The sequence below is a fragment of the Cherax quadricarinatus genome, chromosome 46, assembly GCF_038502225.1.
Source record: "Cherax quadricarinatus isolate ZL_2023a chromosome 46, ASM3850222v1, whole genome shotgun sequence".
Taxonomy (NCBI): domain Eukaryota; kingdom Metazoa; phylum Arthropoda; class Malacostraca; order Decapoda; family Parastacidae; genus Cherax; species Cherax quadricarinatus.
Window position 1 is genome coordinate 13,427,620 of NC_091337.1, and position 25,421 is coordinate 13,453,040.

A 25,421-nucleotide genomic window follows, 5' to 3' on the forward strand; every position below is an offset into this window, starting at 1 on the left:
CACAACTAGCTCTTCCTCACTCCTACAAGATGTTATTCCACCTTGCACTATACACGAAATCACAGCTTCCCTATCTTCACAACATTTAACAATTCCTCAAAATATTCCCTCTATCTTCCCAATACCTCTAACTCTCCATTTAATAACTCTCCTCTCCTATTTTTAACTGACAAATCCATTTGTTCTCTAGGCTTCCTTAACTTGTTAATCTCACTCCAAAACTTTTTCTTATTTTCAACAAAATTTGTTGATAACATCTCACCCACTCTCTCATTTGCTCTCTTTTTACATTGCTTCACCACTCTCTTAACCTCTCTCTTTTTCTCCATATACTCTTCCCTCCTTGCATCACTTCTACTTTGTAAAAACTTCTCATATGCTAACTTTTTCTCCCTTACTACTCTCTTTACATCATCATTCCACCAATTGCTACTCTTCCCTCCCGCACCCACTTTCCTGTAACCACAAACTTCTGCTGAACACTCTAACACTACATTTTTAAACCTACCCCATACCTCTTCGACCCCATTGCCTATGCTCTCATTAGCCCATCTATCCTCCAATAGCTGTTTATATCTTACCCTAACTGCCTCCTCTTTTAGTTTATAAACCTTCACCCCTCTCTTCCCTGATGCTTCTATTCTCCTTGTATCCCATCTACCTTTTACTCTCAGTGTAGCTACAACTAGAAAGTGATCTGATATATCTGTGGCCCCTCTATAAACATGTACATCCTGAAGTCTACTCAACAGTCTTTTATCTACCAATACATAATCCAACAAATTACTGTCATTTCGCCCTACATCATATCTTGTATACTTATTTATCCTCTTTTTCTTAAAATATGTATTACCTATAACTAAACCCCCTTCAATACAAAGTTCAATCAGAGGGCTCCCATTATCATTTACACCTGGCACCCCAAACTTACCTACCACACCCTCTCTAAAAGTTTCTCCTACTTTAGCATTCAGGTCCCCTACCACAATTACTCTCTCACTTGGTTCAAAGGCTCCTATACATTCACTTAACATCTCCCAAAATCTCCTCTGCATTCCTCTCTTCTCCAGGCGCATACACGCTTATTATGACCCACTTTTCGCATCCAACCTTTATTTAATCCACATAATTCTTGAATTTACACATTCATATTCTCTTTTCTCCTTCCATAACTGATCATTCAACATTACTGCTACCCCTTCCTTTGCTCTAACTCTCTCAGATACTTCAGATTTAATCCCATTTATTTCCCCCCACCGAAACTCCCCTACCCCCTTCAGCTTTGTTTCGCTTAAGGCCAGGACATCCAACTTCTTTTCATTCATAACATCAGCAATCATCTGTTTCTTGTCATCCGCACTACATCCACGCACATTCAAGCATCCCAGTTTTTATAAAGTTTTTCTTCTTCTCTTTTTTAGTAAATGTCTACAGGAGAAGGGGTTACTAGCCCATTGCTCCCGGCATTTTAGTCCCCTCATACGACACGCATGGCTTAAGGAGGAAAGATTCTTTTCCACTTCCCCATGGACAATAGAAGAAATAAAGAAAAACAAGAGCTATTTAGAAAAAGGAGAAAAACCTATATACAAGCCTATGTACAAGCATATATACACACACCCCTCTGGGTTTTCTTCTGTTTTCTTTCTAGTTCCTATTCTTGTTTATTTCCTCTTACCTCCATGGGGAAGTGGAACAGAATTCTTCCTCCGTAAGCCATGTGTGGTGTAAGAGGCGACTAAAATGCCGGGAGCACGGGGCCAGTAACCCCTTCTCCTGTATAAATTACTGAATTTAAAAAGAGAAACTTTCATTTTTCTTTTTGGGCCACCCTGCCTTGGTGGGATATGGCTGATTTGTTGAAAAAAAAAAATGCTATATAGTGTTATTTACCAAAGTATACAGTTACACTTACCAATTTTAACTGGGAAACCTGGAGGGAGCTTCATTTGGACAAACTCTCGCAGCTTTGCAAAGTGCTTGAATGGAGCAATTACTTCCAGTACATTGAGAAGCATCTCTACTGTCAATGGAAATTCTTCACTCTGGAAAACAATAGTTATAGTACATTGTATACAACTGGCAGAGGCATTTTTTGATGCTTCAGCAGCTGTTTAAACATTTTATATATTGCATGCACATTAATTTGAGTCACACATTGTAGGATGTGTGGACATTCCTGTGACTGGTTTTTAGTCCTACACTTGAAGAACAGCCTGAGGCCAGACTTCATTGCTGACTTCTTGGTCAACCAAGCTGCTGTTGCCAGCAGCCAGCAGGTCTACATAGTCCTCACCACCTGACTGATCTAGTACATTTTGCAGGTACTAGTCTGGTTTCCTTTTCAAAATTTCTACCTTTGTTCTGATATTTCATCATCAATTATAGTATCAATTGAAGTAGTACAGTACAGGAACATCAGTATAATGCAGTTTGTTGGTTTAATGCATATTAAATGCCACTGATGTAGCAATAAATTTGTTATATCTTCGTATTGTATTGTTTCCCTAAAGGTGGGGTTACAGGGAGTAACTTAAATTTAATAGTAAATAAATTTAGTTTGAACTACAATTACAGATCTTTGCAAATAGATTGAAAGTTTAATTTTGTTTCAGTTTGATCACCTGGCACAATGTCTGACCTAAAGTAGGACTGCACTTATCTTCTAGCAATGATGTTGGTTTCCTTATTACAACTAATTTACACGTTGAGTAGAAGCTTTCATTGTGACAATGTTTTGCTCTATGCAGAGCTTAATGCAGGGCAACATGTTGTTACAAGAGAAGCTTGCTTTACAATGTCTATTTTCTTCAAGTACTGCCCCATAATGGAATACATATCTTTTATTTATGAAATACTCTATCCCTAACACAATATACTTTTCCACATCTTACACCCCCCTATAAATTCTTACAATGTTTTTTAAAAGTGGCTGTTACCCACCAAAGCAGTGTAACACAAAGAAGGAAACACATTAGTCATTAATCATTCTCTATCAGTCTTTCCAGAGGTGCATGGATCTAACAGCTCAACTTACCATTGCTACAGTTGCCTTAAATGATTTAGCTGATTCCTTGCAAATGAGTGCACGACCTAATGGAGGGGGTTTTCCAGGTTCAGCTTGCATATATGTTTCCCAAGATACTGGTTCTGTGCTTGGGGGTTCTAATGAAGCTCTGCGTACTGACTGGAGAAATAAATGAAAATGTTACAAACTCGGTTAAAATAACTGTAAGACACTAAAGAACAGGAGGAAAGAGGGATGAAAGAAGCATGGAAAAGATATAATTAGGCAGTGATTAAATGATGCATTGCTGTTTGCTCAGATTTACATGTGGATTATACTGTACAGGGACTAGCCAGACTCACACCAATTCATATTAATATAGAGATAATATTTATATGCCTTGGTGGGAGACGGCCGACTTATTGAAAAAAAAAAAAATTATATTCTTTCCTAGGTAGTAGGTTGGTAGACAGCAACCGCCCAAGGAGGTACTACCGTCTTGCCAAGTGAGTGTAAAACGGAAACCTGTAATTGTTTTACATGATGGTAGGATCGCTGGTGTCTTTTTTTGTCTCATAAACATGCAAGATTTCAGGTACATCTTGCTACTTCTACTTACACTTAGGTCACACTACACATACATGTACAAGCATATATATATACACACTCCTCTGGGTTTTCTTCTATTTTCTTTCTAGTTCTTCTTCTTGTTTATTTCCTCTTATCTCCACAGGGAAGTGGAACAGAATTCTTCCTCCGTAAGCCATGCGTGCTGTAAGAGGCGACTAAAATGCTGGGAGCAAGGGGCTAGTAACCCCTTCTCCTGTATAAATTACTAAATTTGAAAAGAGAAACTTTTGTTTTTCTTTTTGGGCCACCCTGCCTCAGTGGAATAAGGCCGGTTTGTTGAAAGAAGAAAGAAAGATTTATATTCTTTAGAGGTTATGGACTAACAGTCAGAATACATAATCCCAACATGACTCAGTGTTTAGTGAGCCGTTAACCCTTTCAGTGTTGGTCCTGTTGTATCACTGCCTTGAAGCCAGTGTCGGTCCTGTAGTACGATGCCATGAGCTCAACTCACTCAGATAAGCTGTAAGCAGTAAATTTGGCTTAGATATGAGAATGGGTCCATGGGGTAAGTGTGCACTATATAAAAAAAAATCCTGCAGCATGCAGTGCATGAGAAAAAACTGCAACTGTATTTTTAGTTTAAAATAGCGACTTCACAGTGTATTTTTGTATGGTTTTTAAGGTTGTATTTTCGGTTTCTTCGTCTATTTGATAGAATGGAAGATATATTACAGAATCGAACACGGAGGGGACTGGTGTGGGTCGCATCCTGGGGAACAAGATTGAGGGCCCCAATGGAAATAAGTTAGACAGTTCTCGATGACACACTGACTTCCTTGAATTATCCTGGGTGGCTAACCCTCCGGGGTTAAAAATCCAAACAAAATCTTATCTTCTCCCCTCTCTCTTCCTCCTTCACTTTGGTACTTTGCTACAATTTCTTTCTTCAATTCTATCATGTTTCTCACTTTCTTTACCAAAGGGCTGCCACTATGAAGTTTATTTGGACCCATGGTGGCTTATTTCACAATCACAATCAATAAACAAGCACTAAACACAATGAATTTACAGGTCTCCCTCAACATTCACGTTTTCAGCTTTCGCGGGCTTCACACATTTGCGAATTCCCAACTGCCGAATTCCCAACTGCCAAATTCCCAGCCACCAAATTCCCAGCCGCCAAATCATATTCAAGTTTCCCGCCACCTGCGAGTCCCTACTACCCTCCCACCGATCCCCTCAACTGGCAGCCAGCCCTCCCACCACTCAGTGTGGTGAGTGTTTTGTTTGTTCATTATTTGCTATTAAACTACAGTATAAATAATGTAAACCCATTCATGACTGCATATTGGAATGGCTATTCGGACAGGTATTAGACGGTGACATCATGTGTTTACTCTTGAACACAGCAAAGAATCAAACATTTTTGCTACTGCTAATAATAACAATAGTAATAATAATAATAATAATAATAATAATAAATACGATATAAATGAAGAAGGAAGTTGTACAAAAATACGAGGGAGTGGTTGACACATCGTCAGTGTGGCTTTGTTTATGCTTGAGTGAGCATTAGTCTCCCTGCTCTTCCAAACATTTCACAATAATTCATTGTGTTTGGTGCTTGTAGATTGAGTGCGACTGGAGTGGTAGAGGCAGCTGTTGAGGCAGCGATTGAGGCAGTGGTTGAGGCAGCTGCTGAGGCAGCTGTTGAGGCAGCGATTGAGGCAGTGGTTGAGGCAGCGATTGAGGCAGTGGGTGAGGCAGCTGTTGAGGCTGCTGTTGAGGCAGTGGTTGAGGCAGCTGTTGAGGCAGCGATTGAGGCAGTGGGTGAGGCAGCTGTTGAGGCAGCGATTGAGGCAGTGGTTGAGGCAGCAATTGAGGCAGTGGGTGAGGCAGCTGTTGAGGCTGCTGTTGAGGCAGTGGTTGAGGCAGCGATTGAGGCAGTGGGTGAGGCAGCTGTTGAGGCAGCGATTGAGGCAGTGGGTGAGGCAGCTGTTGAGGCAGTGATTGAGGCAGTGGTTGAGGCAGCGATTGAGGCAGTGGGTGAGGCAGCTGTTGAGGCAGCGATTGAGGCAGTGGTTGAGGCAGCGATTGAGGCAGTGGGTGAGGCAGCTGTTGAGGCTGCTGTTGAGGCAGTGGTTGAGGCAGCTGTTGAGGCAGCGATTGAGGCAGTGGGTGAGGCAGCTGTTGAGGCAGCGAATGAGGCAGCGGGTGAGGCAGCTGTTGAGGCAGTGGCTGAGGCAGCTGTTGAGGCAGCGATTGAGGCAGTGGGTGAGGCAGCTGTTGAGGCAGCGATTGAGGCAGTGGGTGAGGCAGCTGTTGAGGCAGCGATTGAGGCAGTGGGTGAGGCAGCTGTTGAGGCAGCGACTGAGGCAGTGGTTGAGGCAGCGATTGAGGCAGTGGGTGAGGCAGCTGTTGAGGCAGCGATTGAGGCAGTAGTGGGTGAGGCAGCTGTTGAGGAAGCGATTGAGGCAGTGGTTGAGGCAGCGGTTGAGGCAGTGGTATTTAATAACATACACGTTATTAATAATAATAATACATGTTATTAATAATATGTACTATTATTATTTATAACATATATGTTATTAAATACCACTGCCTCAACCGCTGAATTATTGTGAAATGTTTGGAAGAGCAGGGAGACTAATGCTCACTCCAAAGCCACACTGACGATGTGTCAACCACTCCCTCGTATATTTGTACAATTTCCTTCTTCAATTATATCGTATTATTATTATTATTATTACTATTGTTATTATTAGCAGTAGCAGAAAAGTTTGATTCTTTGCTGTGTTCAAGAGTAAACACATGATGTCACCGTCCAATACCTGTCCGAATAGCCATTCCAATATGCAGTCATGAATGGGTTTACATTATTTATACTGTAGTTTAATAGCAAATAATGAACAAACAAAACTCTCACCACACTGAGTGGTGGGAGGGCTGGCTGCCAGTTGCAGGGGTCGGAGGGAGGGCAGTAGGGACTCGCAGTGGTTGAGGAAGTGGTGGAGGCATTGGTGGAGGCAGTGGTGGAGTCTGTGGTATTTAATAACATACATGTTATTAAAGCATAACATGTATATATTTAGTACAATTTATGAAGTTTTCATGTATTTTATGATTGTTCATGGTTCAACAAGTTAAGGAAGCAGTATTGTATTATATTTCCCTACAATATATTGGGTCACCAAACATTCACGGTTTTTCAACATTCGCGAGGCTCTTGATCCCCTAACCCTCGCGAATGTTGAGGGAGACCTGTATTGTGAAATGTTTGGATGAGCGTGCAGGGTACTGTTCACTCAAGAATAAACAAAGCTAGGCTGGCTCACGACGCCTGCGCAAGTAGGCGGACAGGTCTGGCACGCAGGCTGAAACATGGGGCACAGGCCAAAACTTGGGACAAAATTTAGCCGAAAAAAGCAGTCGAAACTCGAAGTAGCTGATACTCAGGGCAGCCGAAACTCGGGGCTCCATTGTATTTTCTTCTTGAGGATTTTCTTTCTTTTTGGGTCACCTTGCCTCGGTGGGAGATGGCCGACTTTGTTGTTGAACTGTTAAACTGTTGATCTACATTTTACTGCTAATACTTTGAATATTTTGAAAAAATAAAATAAGTAAAACAGAGGACAATTAACCCCTTGACTGCCGCAACCTTCAATCCTGAGGTGTCTCCTGGTGTCGGAAAATTAAAAAAAAAAAAAAAAAAAAAAAATCTTATGAAATTATAGAGAATATTTTCCCGATTGTAATGACACTTAAAAAAACGAAATTTAAAGGAAAACTGATGGGATTACGCTCTCGCGAAGTTAGCGACCTCGGCAATATTTACAAATCAGCGATTTCGCCCACTTTGAGCCCTATTTTCGGCTAATTCCATTGTTCCAGTCGACCAAACTTATAGCTATTTCTTTAGAACTCCATTTTTTCTATCGATTGAGTACAAGAAACTGCCCATTTACCAATTTCAACTACCCAATAACGTGGTCAGAAATTTGCAATTTGGCTAATTTCACGAAAATTTAAAAATATGACAATTTCAAAATAAGGTCCAGAATGAACAATGCAGACATTCCTGGCTCTAAAATAACATTTTCTTTGTTCATCAGTCACGTCTCCAGGCCCCTCTGATATTACTCTTGCTTTCTATTTTGAATATTTATTCAAACAAAAAATAGAAGATTTACTGTTATGCAGACTACTGCAATATTGTAATAACTGTACAAATAATGTCAACCCATTCATGACTGCATATTAGAATGGCTAATTGGACATTTATTGGACACTGACATCATTTGATTACTTTTGAACATTGGCAAAAATCAAACATTTCCCCTACTTTGAGCTCCATTTCCAGGTTCTTTTTGCATTAAAACCAATCAAAACCACCTCTATTTCTATAATATGTTTTCCATCCTATCAAATGAGAAAAAGATAATGAGAATACAACTATAAATACTATATGAAAATAGACCACAAAGTCGGCATTTTAATTAAAAAAAAAAAGGTCGGAGTTTTTTTTCTCATTATGCACTGCGTGCAACAGGATTTTTTTTATATGGTGCACACTGGCCACACAGACCCATTCTCTCACATGTGGGCCTACCAGCTTTCTCCTGCTTGATTTGAAGCTGCTAGAATTTACGAGTATATGAGGTGAATCATAGAATTGATGAGGGGAAAAGGGTGAGTGGTGCACTTAGGAGTCTGTGGAGACAAAGAACTTTGTCCTTGGAGGCAAAGAGGGGAATGTATGAGAGTATAGTTTTACCAACGCTCTTATATGGGTGTGAAGCATGGGTGATGAATGTTGCAGCGAGGAGAAGGCTGGAGGCAGTGGAGATGTCATGTCTGAGGGCAATGTGTGGTGTGAATATAATGCAGAGAATTCGTAGTTTGGAAGTTAGGAGGAGGTGCGGGATTACCAAAACTGTTCTCCAGAGGGCTGAGGAAGGGTTGTTGAGGTGGTTCGGACATGTAGAGAGAATGGAGCGAAACAGAGTGACTTCAAGAGTGTATCAGTCTGTAGTGGAAGGAAGGCGGTGTAGGGGTAGGCCTAGGAAAGGTTGGAGGGAGGGGGTAAAGGAGGTTTTGTGTGCGAGGGGCTTGGACTTCCAGTAGGCATGCGTGAGCGTGTTTGATAGGAGTGAATGGAGACAAATGGTTTTTAATACTTGACGTGCTGTTGGAGTGTGAGCAAAGTAACATTTATGAAGGGGTTCAGGGAAACCGGCAGGCCGGACTTGAGTCCTGGAGATGGGAAGTACAGTGCCTGCACTCTGAAGGAGGGGTGTTAATGTTGCAGTTTAAAAACTGTAGTGTAAAGCACCCTTCTGGCAAGACAGTGATGGAGTGAACGATGGTGAAAGTTTTTCTTTCTCGGGCCACCCTGCCTTGGTGGGAATAGGCCAGTGTGATAATAAAATATACGTCAAACATGGTACCTCGTAAGACGTATATATACAACCGAAACAGTCAAAGGGTTAATAATAAGACCCCCCTCCCAAAAAAAATAAAATAAGGCAGCAAAGTTGGCACTAGATGCTCATGTGATGGCAACATGGAGTCCTGCTGCTTGCAGAAGTGTTGCTAATATACCTTTTTATTTTTTTTTAATTTACGTAATTTTTATGTTCTGATAACTACAATTTATAGTAGCTCTTGTGATTTTATAGCCAATCTTTATTCACACTAATGTTAGCTATGGAAATAGTAATGGAACAGTCACAAACATATTGATAGGTGAACATGTTCACCTGCCTTGGTCACATACTATTGTCTAGAAATATATACAAATTATTCACAGGTCCCAGCACTGTTTTTGGAAGTGCTGGAGTATACTGAACTCCTTGAAGCACAGTGTATGACAAGTGTGTCACTCTATACTGTTGACAGTGCAGTCACTCAATATTGCTGATGGTGCACTGCTCCCAGTGAACCCTGGCATATGTTATTTATTTGTTCTCACTGTTCCACCCATGTAAGCATGTCTGTCTCTGTTTATCTCTGTCTTTCTCTCTCTCTGTCTGCCTGTCTGTCTGAGAGAGAGCCACTCATGAATGAACAGGTATTACCTATGTTGCAGAACTGTCATGTCTGAACATGTCTGAGGTTGGAATGTGTATTACTTGCCAGTCATGCTTATGCCTTATATCTACAAGCACAATATAGTACTTTGTATTTTTCTTTGGTTATTTTAGGTAATTTACATCATGTATAATGTACCTGTGCCTAAATAAACTTACTTAGTAATTGATTCTGGTTCATGACCTGCTCTCTCTGAGACAGAGACAGGCGGATAGAGACAGCTAGACAGAGACAGGCGGATAGAGACAGCTAGACAGAGACAGGCGGATAGAGACAGCTAGACAGAGACAGGCGGATAGAGACAGCTAGACAGAGACAGGCGGATAGAGACAGCTAGACAGAGCTAGTCAGTCAGAGCCAGCCAATTAGCTAGCCAGCTGAACATGGATTACATATGTTGTAGAATCGTCTCTCTTTCTCTACTTAGGACATAGGTGATAGGACATTCTGGCAGGATTAACACTATCAGATGCATCGTAATTGAAAGGATGTGGTACAAATGTTACACATGGGTTACTATCTAGGTTTCTGATATTTCCTCGACCACTCGTGGCAACACCCATCTCAAAGCCACTAAACTCGGGTTCAGCATCGCTTTCCTCGAAAAAGGAATGTTAATACGACATAGCATTAGTGAATCCTTAGGGTTTGCCATGCTGTTTGCTCTAGCTGGTGCTCCCACAAGGTACTAAGTGGTCCCAGATTTTTTAATATTGTGCACACTGAGTGTTAAGACCCATTCTATACTGCCTAGGACTATCAGACCTTTGGCACCAAATTTGAGGGCAGGAATAATAGTGCGCTGATTGACATCATGAGCACTAGCAGTAAAATGTAGATCAACGGTTTGACAGTTAAAAGGTTAAAGAGCTTAATACTCACTTCATCAAAAGATTGTGCCCCACCTCCCTTAGTAAAACTTTCCACTATGGCTTTATTCTTCTGTAAATCCTCTTCACTTAGGTGTTCTCTCCGTTTTCGAGACTCCAGAGTCAAGCCATTCAAATAATAAAAATCTGCATTAAACTTGCCAACCATTTCCTGTGAAAACAAAACGAGGTAAATGTATGCATTATTATTATTAACATCATCAGGGGTCATACAGTGCATGGGGAATGGGAGGCAATCAGATCTGATCCAAGGAAGGGAAGGGTAAGTACACTTTCTTGGACCAAGAGCTCCATATTCGCATCTAGGAACCTCCACTGAGGAATGTAAATATAAAAAAATAGAAAACAAATCACAGGTTCCACTCAGGGTTGTAACCCATGGCAAGCCAGTCCTAAAACTAGAATGTCATATCTCTAACCACTGGTTCCCATAGGCTTAATAAAATTCATCCAGCTAGGTATATTTCTACGTACTATTAGAAAAATTAACATGAGCACCACTGTGATCACATATGCAATTTTTAATGAAAGAATCTTGCATCAATACAATAGCAATGAGAACTATCTCAAGTCCTTTCAAAACCACTGTCAATGACTTGAGAAAAATCTTAATAACATTAGTGTTTACTAAGACATTATTATGATTTTTGTGAGTTAAACTTTATGTGATGACAATGTTCCAATCACCAGCCAAAATGTAAGGTGTGGTATATGCTTTTCAGGATTTTAAAATACCCTTCATTAGTGTTACATAAAAATAAAGAACAAAGAGTAGGCTGCACTTTATTGATACCAAATTACCATTTCAGTGGTAATGTTGAACTGAAGTTGTTACATTTCAGTAAGCACTGTTATTGTCATATTTATAGGGAAGAGCTAAACCCAAATGGGCCATACAGTGCCTGAGAGATAATCAGGTATGATGTGAGGTACTGGAGCTACCCTCCACTGCCTTGGATAAAACCTGATTTTTCAATAATCATACCTTTTTATCTGCTCGAAAAATCCAGCCTGTCTGTGCTCTTGAAAAAGTGATCTGTTTGGTTGACATCTGCGCAGCTACTATGTCAGAACTCATAAGGATGTCCACCTCATCCTCTATTTCTGCTTCTGTTTCCTGTGAACATTATCATTTCTGATATGTAAAAAAATATTGATCATCATTCATTTACTATATGAACAAGAATTCACAGTTTTTGAGATAACAAATAGGGAACTTATAATTTTTTTTTTAACAATCTGGGTGTCTCCCTAGAAAGGGTTCCCCCCCCCCCAAAAAAAAAGGAAGAAACACATTTACTGTAATTCACTTAATCACTGTCTTGCCAGAAGTGTGATGACATCACAGTTTGAAAGAACGTCTGAACTGCAACATCCTCACTCCTCCTTAGAGTGCAGGCACTGTACTTCAACACCTCCAGGACTCAAGTCCAGCTAACTGGTTTCCCCTAAATCCCTTCTAAACAGTACCTTGCTCACACTCCAACAGTATTCTTCTCTGTGTGGGTTATCTGTGTATAGCATGTCAAAACCATAAAAACCACCTGTCTCCACTTACCCTGATCTAAGTGTTCACACAAGTCTATTGGATGCTCAAGCCCACAGCATTCAAAACTTCCTTTACGCCTTCCCTCCAACTCAAACATGACATTTTTCACTGCCTACAGCCTCCCCCTTCACTGCAATGTTTACAGCCCATGCTTCATATTAATATAACAGTGAATGTGTGTCAAAAAAGCCAAAAATTACTAACCTCATGTCTGACTCCCTGGTAGACTTTCAACTTGTTGTCAAGCACTGTCAGGGAATGTGAAGGTTTTGAACTCCCAGAAAACAGAAAGCTAATGTCACCTCTCTCCCAGCGCATATCATTGAAGTCCACCAGCGTTGTGTCTAATCGGATAGACGCTCCCTTTTTGTGAATCTTACATGTATCGGACGGAAGCATTCTGGACACGAGGGGTACTGCAGAATAACGTTAATAATAAGAAGAAAGATTCAATAACAGTTTTTTTGTTGTGTATGAAAAAACATTTAAAAATATAATGACAAAAAGTTTAACTGAAGAGGTGACTTTAAAACATTCTCAATATTTAAATTAAAAATTTATCTAATAACACCACACAGCTCTTTATATAGTCAACAGGTTTTTACATACCCCAACTCTGAAAATCCCATTTGAGTTCCATATAAAAATCTCCCATTTGTGACAGTGCTCGTACTAGGTCAGGCCGCCGAGCCTCCATGTGTTCTCGAGACTGCAGCTTTAATTTTCGTAATAACACAGATACTGAAAAACAAAGAAGATATGAAGAGCAGATTCTATGATAATACTGATCTAAGAACTTTTAACACTGAAGATGTCTTAAAATCTAATAGTCTAAACATATTCATCTTATATGCATATACAGGCAGGCCCTACTCTCCAGAGTTTTGCTTTACAGCATTTCATTGATGCAGTGGTTTTCAATTATACCCATTCTTCATTTATTTAGACTTCCTACAATAAATTTATCCCCCACTCACTATAAGGATGAAAATATTTTAAAAGCAAGTAACGTGTGTACTGTATATGCATTTTTTTATGCCTAGCTCTATTGCTCACTTAATATATGATAGTGTAAACATGTTATCAGGCTTTCATGTGCAACTGAAAGTGAAAAAAAGGCTATGTTATAGTGATTTTCACTATACAACAGTAGCCTGGAACCTAACCTGATGTATAAGTGGGGCCCTCCTGTAATAGATGAAGTGAATAAAATACAATAACTGATAAATTTGTTAATATATGAATCTGACAAATAGGACAGCAGGAGTTGAAAATACAGTAGGGCCCTGCTTCATGGTGTATCGCCTTACGGCGTTCTGCTAATACAGACATTTCAAATTATGACCAAAACTCGCTATATGGCCCCCCCACCTGACTTTCTAATATGGTCACTGCACCCTACCCGGTTTGTTAACATTTTCCGTGAGCTCCGTGAGCACTGCGTCTCTCCTTTGTCTGGAAACTTTCCAAAATTTCAAATGTTTTTAAGTTATTTCATGTTATATATACAGCCTCTCCTCACTTAGTGACGTACTCGTTTACCGACGACTCAGACTTACAATGAGCTCTCTGACCAGCATGCATACCTAAATAATGTATATCAGAGCTGATTTCCTCAATTCAATTTATTACAATATTCAGTACACTACTGTATAAACATTTAAAAATATATTAAAAATTTTATAAATGGTGCAAAGGTGACATTAAGACAATATCAAAGATGGTTGACACAAACCCACTACCATTAAAGTATGGTCCTCATTTAGCAATGAATTCGTTTACCAAAGAGGTCTTAGGAACGGAACTCCGTCGCTAAGTGAGGAGAGGCTGTATACTCTTGATAATTATACTTAAGGTGTATCTGTACCTAAATAAACTTATACAGTGCTGGTATGCAGGTACGTACACAGTAAAATCACTAAGAGTGTCTTATTAGTCTTGAGGACGACATATTGATAATGATAATAACACAATAATAATCACTCTGAAGCCCATTAAATATCATATATTGCATTAATATAAACATTTTCATTAATCCATTTATGATATTTTTTTTCAAAATTACATAATAAACATGCTACATAACATTTAAACATGATAAATACACCCCACAGTAGAATAAATTAACATAAATATGAGATGTTATTTGTATGACCCAAAACCAGACGTATTCGTTTGCCTGTTTACATACTCCGCATCTCTCTCCTGTCTCATTTACTCCTTTTCTCTCTCTCTCTCAAATATTTAGTCACCTCTCACCCTACAGTAAGATTATAAATATTTTAAGGTAAGTAATAAGTTTGGTAGTAGGTTGGTATACAGCAACCACCCAGGGAGGTACTACCATCCTGCCAAGTGAATGTAAAACAAAAGCCTGTAATTGTTTTACATGATGGTAGGATTGCTGGTGTTTTTTGTCTGTCTCATAAATATGCAAGATTACAGGTATGTCTTGCTACTTCTACTTACACTTAGGTCACACTACACATACATGTACAAGCATATATATACACACCCCTCTGGGTTTTCTTCTATTTTCTTTCTAGTTCTTCTTCTTGTTTATTTCCTATCTCCATGGGAAAGTGGAACAGAATTCTTCCTCCATAAGCCATGCGTGTCGTAAGAGGCGACTAAAATGCCGGGAGCAAGGGGCTAGTAACCTCTTCTCCTGTATATATTACTAAATGTAAAAGGAGAAACTTTCGTTTTTCCTTTTGGGCCACCCCGCCTCGGTGGGATACGGCCGGTGTGTTGAAAGAAGAAGTAATAAGTGTATTGTATATTCATCTTATCGCTCTAGGGTGCTTTAAATGTTGTAGTATATTACGTGTAGGTGGGGTGTGGTGGCCTGGCTGGCTACCATAGCTCCCACACCTGACTTCCTACAAATAAATACTGCTCACTTCTCACCCTACATTAAGACTACATATATTATTGTTTTAATGCTTAGTTTTATTGCTAACTTAACATATGTTAGTGTAAACTTGTTATCTGGCATTTATATGCATTTATAAGTGGACAAAATGGTGTTCAGCTTTTCAGCGATGTCTGCTTTCCGGTGGTAGCCTGGAGCCTAACCTGCCGTACAAGTGGGGCCCTACTGTATAGGACAATCTCACTATTCTTAAACATAAAAAAGTACAATACTGTACTGTATTGCCATTTTTAAAAATCATGACCTTTATTTTGAAACAGCAGAGGCTCAGAATTTACTTGGGTTACATTTACAGTGGACCCCCGATTAAGGATATTTTTTCATTCCAGAAGTATGTTCAGGTGCCAGTACTGACCGAATTTGTTCCCATAAGGAATATTGTGAAGTAGATTAATCCATTTCAGACCCCCAAACATACACGTACAAACGCACTTACATAAATACACTTACATAATTGGTCGCATTGGGAGGTGATCGTTAAGTGGGGGTCCACTGTATAGATACTGTCAATACAAAATTAGAGAAAAACAGTTCCCAAAAAATTTCAGTATAAAAATGAACAAAAATTACCATACAGTGGAACCCTGGTTTTCGTTTGCCCTGGTTTTCGTCGAATTCAGTTTTCGGTGACTTTTTTTGTCAAAATTTTGTCCCAGTTTTTGTTCATCACCTCGGTTTTCATCGGACTGTCATACCAAACATGTCCACCTGCCTGCGCCCACACAAAGCATCTCATGCGTTCTAAGTCTCTCTGGCTGTGTTTCTCGTTGAGTGAGCATTACCCTGCAAGCTCATCCAAAACATTTCGTAATAATCCATTATTTTTTGTGCTTGTTTACTGAGTACGACTGCTAAATAAGCCACTTTGATAAAGGTGAGAAACATGATAGAATTCAAGAAGGAACTCGTAGCAAAGTACGAAAGTGGTGAATGTGTGGTTGATCTTGCCAGGATGTACAAAGTGTGCAAAGTGGAGTGAGTTGCAAAGTTTTGTGGAGAAATATCACCCTAACAAAGCTGTTGCAAACCATGTCTGCAACATGTTCAATGACAATGCCTTGTCCCATTTTAGGCAAATCTTAAAGAAGATGCCAAAAACAGACCTCTATGGACAAATTTTTGGTGCGACAGGGGTCCAGTGCCAATAAAAGACAAAGAAGGGAAGTAACCCTGGATAGGGACTTGATACCTGAAGTCCTTATGGAGGGGGATTCCCCTTCCAACCAATAACTTCTCCTCCCTCTCCTCTCCTTGCATCTTCCATACACCAACAAGAGTCATCAATAAAGGTAAAAGTGATATTAAGTGTTCATTTATCCATTTCATTAGTCATTTATATTAATTCTCATTGTGTTTTGTAAGTAAAACTATAGTTATTCTCTATATAGTGTATTTTTTGTTAATACTTTTGGGTGTCTGGAATGGATTAGTTGGATTTACATTATTTCTTATGGGAAATATTACTTAAGTTTTCATCGAATTCAGTTTTCGTCAGACTTTCTGGAACAAACTAATGATGAAAACTGAGGTTCCACTGTAAAGTAAATTGTAGTGTATACTACACGGCTAGTAGTAGGTTGGTAGACAGCAACCACCCAGGGAGGTACTACCGTCCTGCCAAGTGAGTGTAAAACGAAGCCTGTGATTGTTTTACATGATGGTAGGATTGCTGATGTCTTTTGTCTGTCTCATAAATATGCAAGATTACAGGCATGTCTTGCTACTTCTACTTACACTTAGGTCACACTACACATACATGTACACATTTATTTATACACACTCATCTGAGTTTTCTTTGATTTTATCTTAATAGTTCTTGGTCTTATTAATTTTCCTTTTATATCCATGGGGAAGTGGAATAAGAATCTTTCCTCCGTAAGCCATGCGTGTTGTAAAAGTCAACTAAAATGCCGGGAACAATGGGCTAGTAACCCCTTTTCCTGTAAAGATTACTAAAAAGAATAAGAAGAAGAAAATTGTCAAAGTGGGAAGTCTGAATGTGCGTGGATGTTGTGCAGATGATAAGAAAGAGATGATTGTGGATGTTATGAATGAGAAGAAGCTGGATGTCCTGGCTTTAAGTGAAACAAAGCTGAAGGGGGTGGGAGAGTTTCAGTGGAGAGGAATAAATGGGATTAGGTCAGGGGTTTCAAATAGAGTTAGAGCTAAAGAAGGAGTAGCAATAATGTTGAAGGATAAGCTATGGCAGGAAAAGAGGGACTATAAATGTATTAATTCAAGGATTATGTGGAGTAAAATAAAGATTGGATGTGAAAAGTGGGTTATAATAAGCGTGTATGCACCTGGAGAAGAGAGAAGTGTAGAGGAGAGAGAGAGATTTTGGGAAATGTTGAGTGAATGCGTGGGGAGTTTTGAATCAAGTGTGAGAGTAATGGTGGTTGGGGATTTTAATGCTAAAGTGGGTAAAAATGTTATGGAGGGAGTAGTAGGTAAATTTGGGGTGCCAGGGGTAAATGTAAATGGGGAGCCTTTAATTGAGCTATGTGTAGAAAGAAATTTGGTAATAAGTAATACATATTTTATGAAAAAGAGGATAAATAAATATACAAGGTATGATGTAGCACGTAATGAAAGTAGTTTATTAGATTATGTATTGGTGGATAAAAGGTTGATGGGTAGGCTCCAGGATGTACATGTTTATAGAGGGGCAACTGATATATCGGATCATTATTTAGTTGTAGCTACAGTTAGAGTAAGAGGTAGATGGGAAAAGAGGAAGGTGGCAACAACAAGTAAGAGGGAAGTGAAAGTGTATAAACTAAGGGAGGAGGAAGTTCGGGTGAGATATAAGCGACTATTGGCAGAAAGGTGGGCTAGTGCAAAGATGAGTAGTGGGGGGGTTGAAGAGGGTTGGAATAGTTTTAAAAATGCAGTATTAGAATGTGGGGCAGAAGTTTGTGGTTATAGGAGGGTGGGGGCAGGAGGAAAGAGGAGTGATTGGTGGAATGATGAAGTAAAGGGTGTGATAAAAGAGAAAAAGGTAGCTTATGAGAGGTTTTTACAAAGCAGAAGTGTTATAAGAAGAGCAGAGTATATGGAGAGTAAAAGAAAGGTAAAGAGAGTGGTGAGAGAGTGCAAAAGGAGAGCAGATGATAGAGTGGGAGAGGCACTGTCAAGAAATTTTAATGAAAATAAGAAAAAATTTTGGAGTGAGTTAAACAAGTTAAGAAAGCCTAGGGAAAATATGGATTTGTCAGTTAAAAACAGAGTAGGGGAGTTAGTAGATGGGGAGATGGAGGTATTGGGTAGATGGCGAGAATATTTTGAGGAACTTTTAAATGTTAAGGAAGAAACAGAGGCAGTAATTTCATGCACTGGTCAGGGAGGTATACCATCTTTTAGGAGTGAAGAAGAGCAGAATGTAAGTGTGGGGGAGGTACGTGAGGCATTACGTAAAATGAAAGGGGGTAAAGCAGCTGGAACTGATGGGATCATGACAGAAATGTTAAAAGCAGGGGGGGATATAGTGTTGGAGTGGTTGGTACTTTTGTTTAATAAATGTATGAAAGAGGGGAAGGTACCTAGGGATTGGCAGAGAGCATGTATAGTCCCTTTATATAAAGGGAAAGGGGACAAAAGAGACTGTAAAAATTATAGAGGAATAAGCTTACTGAGTATACCAGGAAAAGTGTACGGTAGGGTTATAATTGAAAGAATTAGAGGTAAGACAGAATGTAGGATTGCGGATGAGCAAGGAGGTTTTAGAGTGGGTAGGGGATGTGTAGATCAGGTGTTTACATTGAAGCATATATGTGAACAGTATTTAGATAAAGATAGGGAAGTTTTTATTGCATTTATGGATTTAGAAAAGGCATATGATAGAGTGGATAGAGGAGCAATGTGGCAGATGTTGCAAGTATATGGAATAGGTGGTAAGTTATTAAATGCTGTAAAGAGTTTTTATGAGGATAGTGAGGCTCAGGTTAGGGTGTGTAGAAGAGAGGGAGACTACTTCCCGGTAAAAGTAGGTCTTAGACAGGGATGTGTAATGTCACCATGGTTGTTTAATATATTTATAGATGGGGTTGTAAAGGAAGTAAATGCTAGGGTGTTTGGGAGAGGGGTGGGATTAAATTATGGGGAATCAAATTCAAAATGGGAATTGACACAGTTACTTTTTGCTGATGATACTGTGCTTATGGGAGATTCTAAAGAAAAATTGCAAAGGTTAGTGGATGAGTTTGGGAATGTGTGTAAAGGTAGAAAGTTGAAAGTGAACATAGAAAAGAGTAAGGTGATGAGGGTGTCAAATGATTTAGATAAAGAAAAATTGGATATCAAATTGAGGAGGAGGAGTATGGAAGAAGTGAATGTTTTCAGATACTTGGGAGTTGACGTGTCGGCGGATGGATTTATGAAGGATGAGGTTAATCATAGAATTGATGAGGGAAAAAAGGTGAGTGGTGCGTTGAGGTATATGTGGAGTCAAAAAACGTTATCTATGGAGGCAAAGAAGGGAATGTATGAAAGTATAGTAGTACCAACACTCTTATATGGGTGTGAAGCTTGGGTGGTAAATGCAGCAGCGAGGAGACGGTTGGAGGCAGCGGAGATGTCCTGTTTAAGGGCAATGTGTGGTGTAAATATTATGCAGAAAATTCGGAGTGTGGAAATTAGGAGAAGGTGTGGAGTTAATAAAAGTATTAGTCAGAGGGCAGAAGAGGGGTTGTTGAGGTGGTTTGGTCATTTAGAGAGAATGGATCACAGTAGAATGACATGGAAAGCATATAAATCTATAGGGGAAGGAAGGCGGGGTAGGGGTCGTCCTCGAAAGGGTTGGAGAGAGGGGGTAAAGGAGGTTTTGTGGGTAAGGGGCTTGGACTTCCAGCAAGCGTGCGTGAGCGTGTTAGATAGGAGTGAATGGAGACGAATGGTACTTGGGACCTGACGATCTGTTGGAGTGTGAGCAGGGTAATATTTAGTGAAGGGATTCAGGGAAACCGGTTATTTTCATATAGTCGGACTTGAGTCCTGGAAATGGGAAGTACAATGCCTGCACTTTAAAGGAGGGGTTTGGGATATTGGCAGTTTGGAGGGATATGTTGTGTATCTTTATATGTTTATGCTTCTAGACTGTTGTATTCTGAGCACCTCTGCAAAAACAGTGATAATGTGCGAGTGTGGTGAAAGTGTTGAATGATGATGAAAGTATTTTCTTTTTGGGGATTTTCTTTCTTTTTTGGGTCACCCTGCCTCGGTGGGAGACGGCCGACTTGTTGAAAAAAAAAAAAAAAAAAAAAAAAAAAATACACGGCTGGATATGAGGCCATGCTAATTTCTCAAGAAATTGGCAAATAATGTATGTACATTAGTTCACAAAAAAACTGGCATATATGGTATGTCAAAAAGACTGTAGCATTGAAAACTCTGGCCAATTTTGACACTATGTTAAGGTTATAAGTAACTGTTTCTATTTAGCTAACATTGATAACTATTTATATATTATAGAAAAAATGTATGCTAAAATGCAGAAAAAGCAAAAAAGTGATCAAAAATATAAAATGCACTGCTGTGGGTGAAAAAATGGAATGTCAGGTACCATTTGCTTATGGAATATTTCTCAAAAATGAATCTTTTATGGAGTGAGCTTTTGAGAGTAGCAATTTCTCCAAAAAAAATCAGATATTATAAGTGCAAGTTTTGAAGTTTACTGTCCAGTACTATGCAAAAAATGTAATATATTTTTATAGGAATGAATGTATCCTGTACAGCTAACTGTTTTTGTAATCATGGATTTTAAAAATATATATTAGTGTATATACTGAACAAGCAAACAAATAGTGCATTATACTTACTGCTTTGTCTGTCACCAAAACTGATGGCTTCTGCAAGAGGACTCCACCCATTGCAATTCTTGACTTTTACTGGAGCTCCATGAGCCAACAGAAGATGTATACATTCTGCAGAATTAAACATAACTATAATAAATTCCACAAACAAATAACAGTAAAATCATTATGAAAACCTAAGGTTCATTCCCAATCTCAGATGTATTAGTTAAACCTGACAGCAATTAAATAGCTACACTGAGCTGCTCTACACTTCACAGACCTCTCATTAGCCACTATATATTCTCTCATGTTTTTTGTCTGTATAACTTGATAAAACCCCTGGTGCCTGAAACATGTTCTAAATGCTACAGTGCCATGACCTGCAGTGTACCTTACTTTTTAGTATACTGAATTTTTTAAATTACACTTCCAATAGCAAAAAAACTTTTGTCTACTGCACATAAAACCAACACCTGAGGTATAAACAACCATTATTATTACTATGAATTTAATTATTATTATTATTACAGTATTATATCTATTACAGTATTATGATTGATACATTATTATTATTAATAGTAGTAGTAGTAGTGAAAATGAAATACTAAACACATGGATTACAGCATTAATTAGCCCTCTATTACCTTTATGCCCCAGCATTACAGCCAGGTGAAGTGGTGTATTACCTGAAAAAATTAAAAAAATTGTATCAGTAAAGTGAATAAAAATTTATTGTACACATTTTATTTTTCTTATACATTAAGAGTAAGTTTTGCATCAACACTAAGCTTTACATAGTTATATACAGCAAGTATATATTAATCATATTCTGTATATAATCACAATTACCACCTAACATATTTTTTAAACTTTTATATTATTCTAATTACTATCATACAGTGATAAACTTACAAGTGACCTCTCCAATAAATACAGTGAATTAAGACATTTAATCACACTCACTGCTAACATAATAGGTTTTCTGTTCATTCTATATATTTGCAAGTGCATCAGTCTGTTCACAAGTAACCACACGTCAAATCACCAAACACTCAGGTCAATTCATTACAAAAAAAGAATACTGTACATTAAATCCTTTTTGTAACTGACCTTGATTAATATATTTTGGCAATATGGAACAAAATTTTCTGGGTCAACTGAGTGTGATGGTTACAGAATTGTCTAATATTATTACAATCACATCAAAACAATATCATTTCTTTTCACCACAAATCACCATTACCAGCCATCCCCTCCCTTCCATTATTAACTCATTAAATCGAGGGGTTACTGTATTTTCATTATCTTAACAATAATCCTTGCCTTGACTTAAAATTGTTTGCTGCTGTCAAAAGTGGGCCTTTCTTAATAAAAATGCTTAAGAAGAACCTCTAAATTCATGTGCAACATATCTGTGACTAGTTTTAACTTATTTTTCTATCACAGTCTTGCAGTCCAACCTGTTGAATCAGACTGTTGATGCCTGCAGTCCACAGGCCTAAATACATATCACAACTTGGATGATCTGGCACATCCTGCAGATTATCATCATATTAAGGAAGAAGTGCTAAACCTATGAAGTCGTACACTGTCTGGGGAATAGGAGGCAATCAGGTTCAATCCAAAGAATGGGAGAACTAGTTCAATGCCTTGGATAAAGAGCCCCTCTGCAGCATCACGGTACCACCCTTGAGAGGTACATCCTGCAGAAACTTGTCCAATTTCTTCAAAATTTATACCTTTAGTCTCATATTTCTATAATAAATATTTGAAGTATTCTATTGTATTTCATAAAGTGCTAAACTCAGGAGGGGGCATTTAATGCAAGGAGAGATGGTGGATTGAATCTTTCTGTGCTAATCGTGGAATTACTGCCAATTAGTCAGACTGCTTAGGATGATGAAAAAGTTTTCTCTAATTGTGCTTGCTCTCCCACCCTGCGTCAAATTATATGCTGTTCTGCAGGAATTATTTCTGGATCTATTGAAAGTACTGAGAGCTATATATATTATGTCCATTCACCTTCTCATCACTTTCTAAGTGTTACTGAAATAATTCTTGCAGAATTTCAAATTAGACTTAACTGAATTTGGAGGGCCCTCAAGCCTTAAAATTTTAACTGGCAACAGCAAGCATCAAACAGCAGGTAGTGATGAACTTGAAAGTAAAGGTCACAGGAGGAATTTATTAGAAGTTTTAATGTTTGATTAACGTAAATTCCAAACACACACATAAAAAGATATATTCTCCAGTTAAAAGAACTCTTCAACCAAAATTTAAAAAAAAAAAAAAAAAAGGAAAGGAAAGGAAAAAAAACTTTGCATGTAATTCATTCATGTAGGTTCACTGGTATTTCTGGCCAGGGTCTTCTTCAGATGGCGACCTGGCTTTTGCATGCAAGATGCTAAATTTGAGGTAAATGTGTATTGTAGAAGCTGAAGAATTTGCTGAAGTTCCTTGCCCTTGTGTTCATGCTTGAATATTTAGCTAGTTTTCCTAGCTAATACTTTTGGCTGTTCCATTATCCTCACAAAATAAGAGATAAGAATCAGAGATAAAGAGAGTGAGATTTTGTAGTCCAACTAAATTTTCTTTGCTCTTATTAAGTTTTTACATTGAAATGTTGGTGATGAGGATTATTATTATATTGTGGGAAAGTGCTAAACTTATAGGGGTCATACAGCACTTGGGATGCAATTGAGTTTGATCCAAAGAAATAAAGGACAATTTAAATTTCTTGATTCAAAAGCCCCTCACCTGTGTCAAGGAACCTCCCATGAGAGGTTGGTGATGAGGGAAGCAAGTTAATAGTTGTTTCCTAAGTGATTATATCTGAATGTTGAGGGGTTATAATGAATCCCTTGTTAATGGCAAACAATGAATCCCTTGTTAATAATTTACAAATTTACAAATTTCAGAGGAACTGGGTGCTAGCGACCACAAATCAATTACATTTAGCATTGAATGGAAGTACGATAGTAGCGATAACTCAGTAACAGTCCCAGATTTTCGCTTAGCAGATTACGATGGGCTTAGAGAACACTTATCATCTGTTGACTGGGGTAACGAAGTGAGCTATCAATATGACAGTTTTCTGAACACTATACATGCTGCTCAAAGAACGTTTATCCCATATAAAGAAATTAGATCAAATAGAAATGACCCAAAATGGATGAATAATAGGCTCAAATATCTACTAGGGCATAAGAAAGGAATCTATAGGCGTATCAAAAGAGGCGAGGGTCATCTTATGAATCAGTATATTGACATTAAGAGGGACATTAAAAAGGGGATAAGAAAAGCTAAAAGGGACTATGAAATTAAAGTTGCCAGGGATTCTAAAACTAACCCAAAAAGTTTTTTCCAGTCTATAGAACAAAAGTTAGAGATAAGATAGGTCCCCTTAAAAATAACTATGGGCACCTTACTGACAAAGAGAATGAAATGTGCTCGATTTTTAATAATTATTTTCTCTCAGTTTTTACACAGGAAGACACTAACAATATTCCAGTAATTAATTTTTATAGTGGGCTAGAAGAGGATAAATTATGTAACATCACAGTCACTAGTGAAATGGTTGTGAAGCAGACAGACAGACTGAAGCAAAATAAGTCGCCGGGTCCTGATGAGGTTTTTTCAAGGGTTCTTAAGGAATGCAAAATGGAACTCTGTGAACCATTAACTAATATTTTTAATTTATCTCTTCAAACAGGTGTAGTGTCTGATATGTGGAAGATGGCTAATGTAATTCCTATTTTTAAAACAGGGGACAAGTCGTTACCGTCAAATTACCGCCCAATAAGCCTGACCTCAATTGTAGGCAAGTTACTAGAGTCAATTATAGCTGAGATTATAAGAAGTCATCTCGATAAGCATAGCTTGATTAATGATACTCAGCATGGATTCACAAGAGGCCGGTCTTGTCTAACTAATTTATTAACTTTCTTCAGTAAAGCTTTTGAGGCTGTTGACCACGATAAAGAATCTGATATTATTTACTTAGATTTTATTAAGGCTTTTGATAGAGTTCCACACCATAGACTGTTAAAGAAAGTGGCAGCTCATGGCACTGGGGGAAAAGTGCTCTCGTGGATCGAGTCATGGCTCACTGACAGGAAGCAGAGTGTGTCCATAAATGGGGTTAAATCCGAGTGGGGATCTGTAACAAGTGGCATTCCACAGGGATCAGTCTTGGGCCCGTTGTTGTTTATAATATATATCAATGATCTTGATGAGGGAATTACTAGTGATATGAGCAAATTCGCCGATGACACAAAGATAGGTAGGATAATTGACTCAAACGTAGATGTTATGGAACTTCAGGAGGATTTAAACAAACTCTATTCTTGGTCAGAAAAGTGGCAGATGCAGTTCAATGTAGATAAATGCAAGGTTCTGAAGCTCGGGAGTGCCCATAACCCTAGTACTTATAAGTTAAATGATGTAGAACTTTGCCATACAGATTGCGAAAAGGACTTGGGGGTTATGGTGAGCAGCAACCTTAAACCAAGACAGCAATGCCTAAGCGTACGTAATAAGGCAAATAGATTACTGGGATTTATATCAGGAAGTGTATGCAACAGAA

The 25,421-nt window shown here is 38.6% G+C and overlaps 1 protein-coding gene across 5 annotated transcripts in view; it reads right to left on the minus strand.

Annotated features, from left to right (window-relative positions):
- Nucleotides 1-25,421, minus strand: part of LOC128696706 (ankyrin repeat domain-containing protein 13C) — a 42,857-nt gene that overhangs the window by 15,527 nt on the left and 1,909 nt on the right. For 4 of the 5 annotated variants that reach the window (XR_008408193.2, XM_070094550.1, XM_053788076.2 and 1 more), the window contains exons 2-9: nt 21,481-21,522; nt 20,861-20,965; nt 12,719-12,850; nt 12,314-12,525; nt 11,546-11,677; nt 10,553-10,711; nt 3,038-3,187; nt 1,916-2,045 (exon numbers count right to left, since the gene is read on the minus strand). Coding sequence is in view for 4 of the 5 variants with exons in the window: in XM_070094550.1 (XP_069950651.1) it covers nt 1,916-2,045; nt 3,038-3,187; nt 10,553-10,711; nt 11,546-11,677; nt 12,314-12,525; nt 12,719-12,850; nt 20,861-20,965; nt 21,481-21,522 (1,062 nt within the window). In the remaining variant the exon portion in view is untranslated. Of the gene's footprint in view, nt 1-1,915; nt 2,046-3,037; nt 3,188-10,552; nt 10,712-11,545; nt 11,678-12,313; nt 12,526-12,718; nt 12,851-20,860; nt 20,966-21,480; nt 21,523-22,920; nt 22,941-25,421 lie in introns of those variants that run through there. The other variant, XM_053788077.2, reaches the window with a different exon arrangement.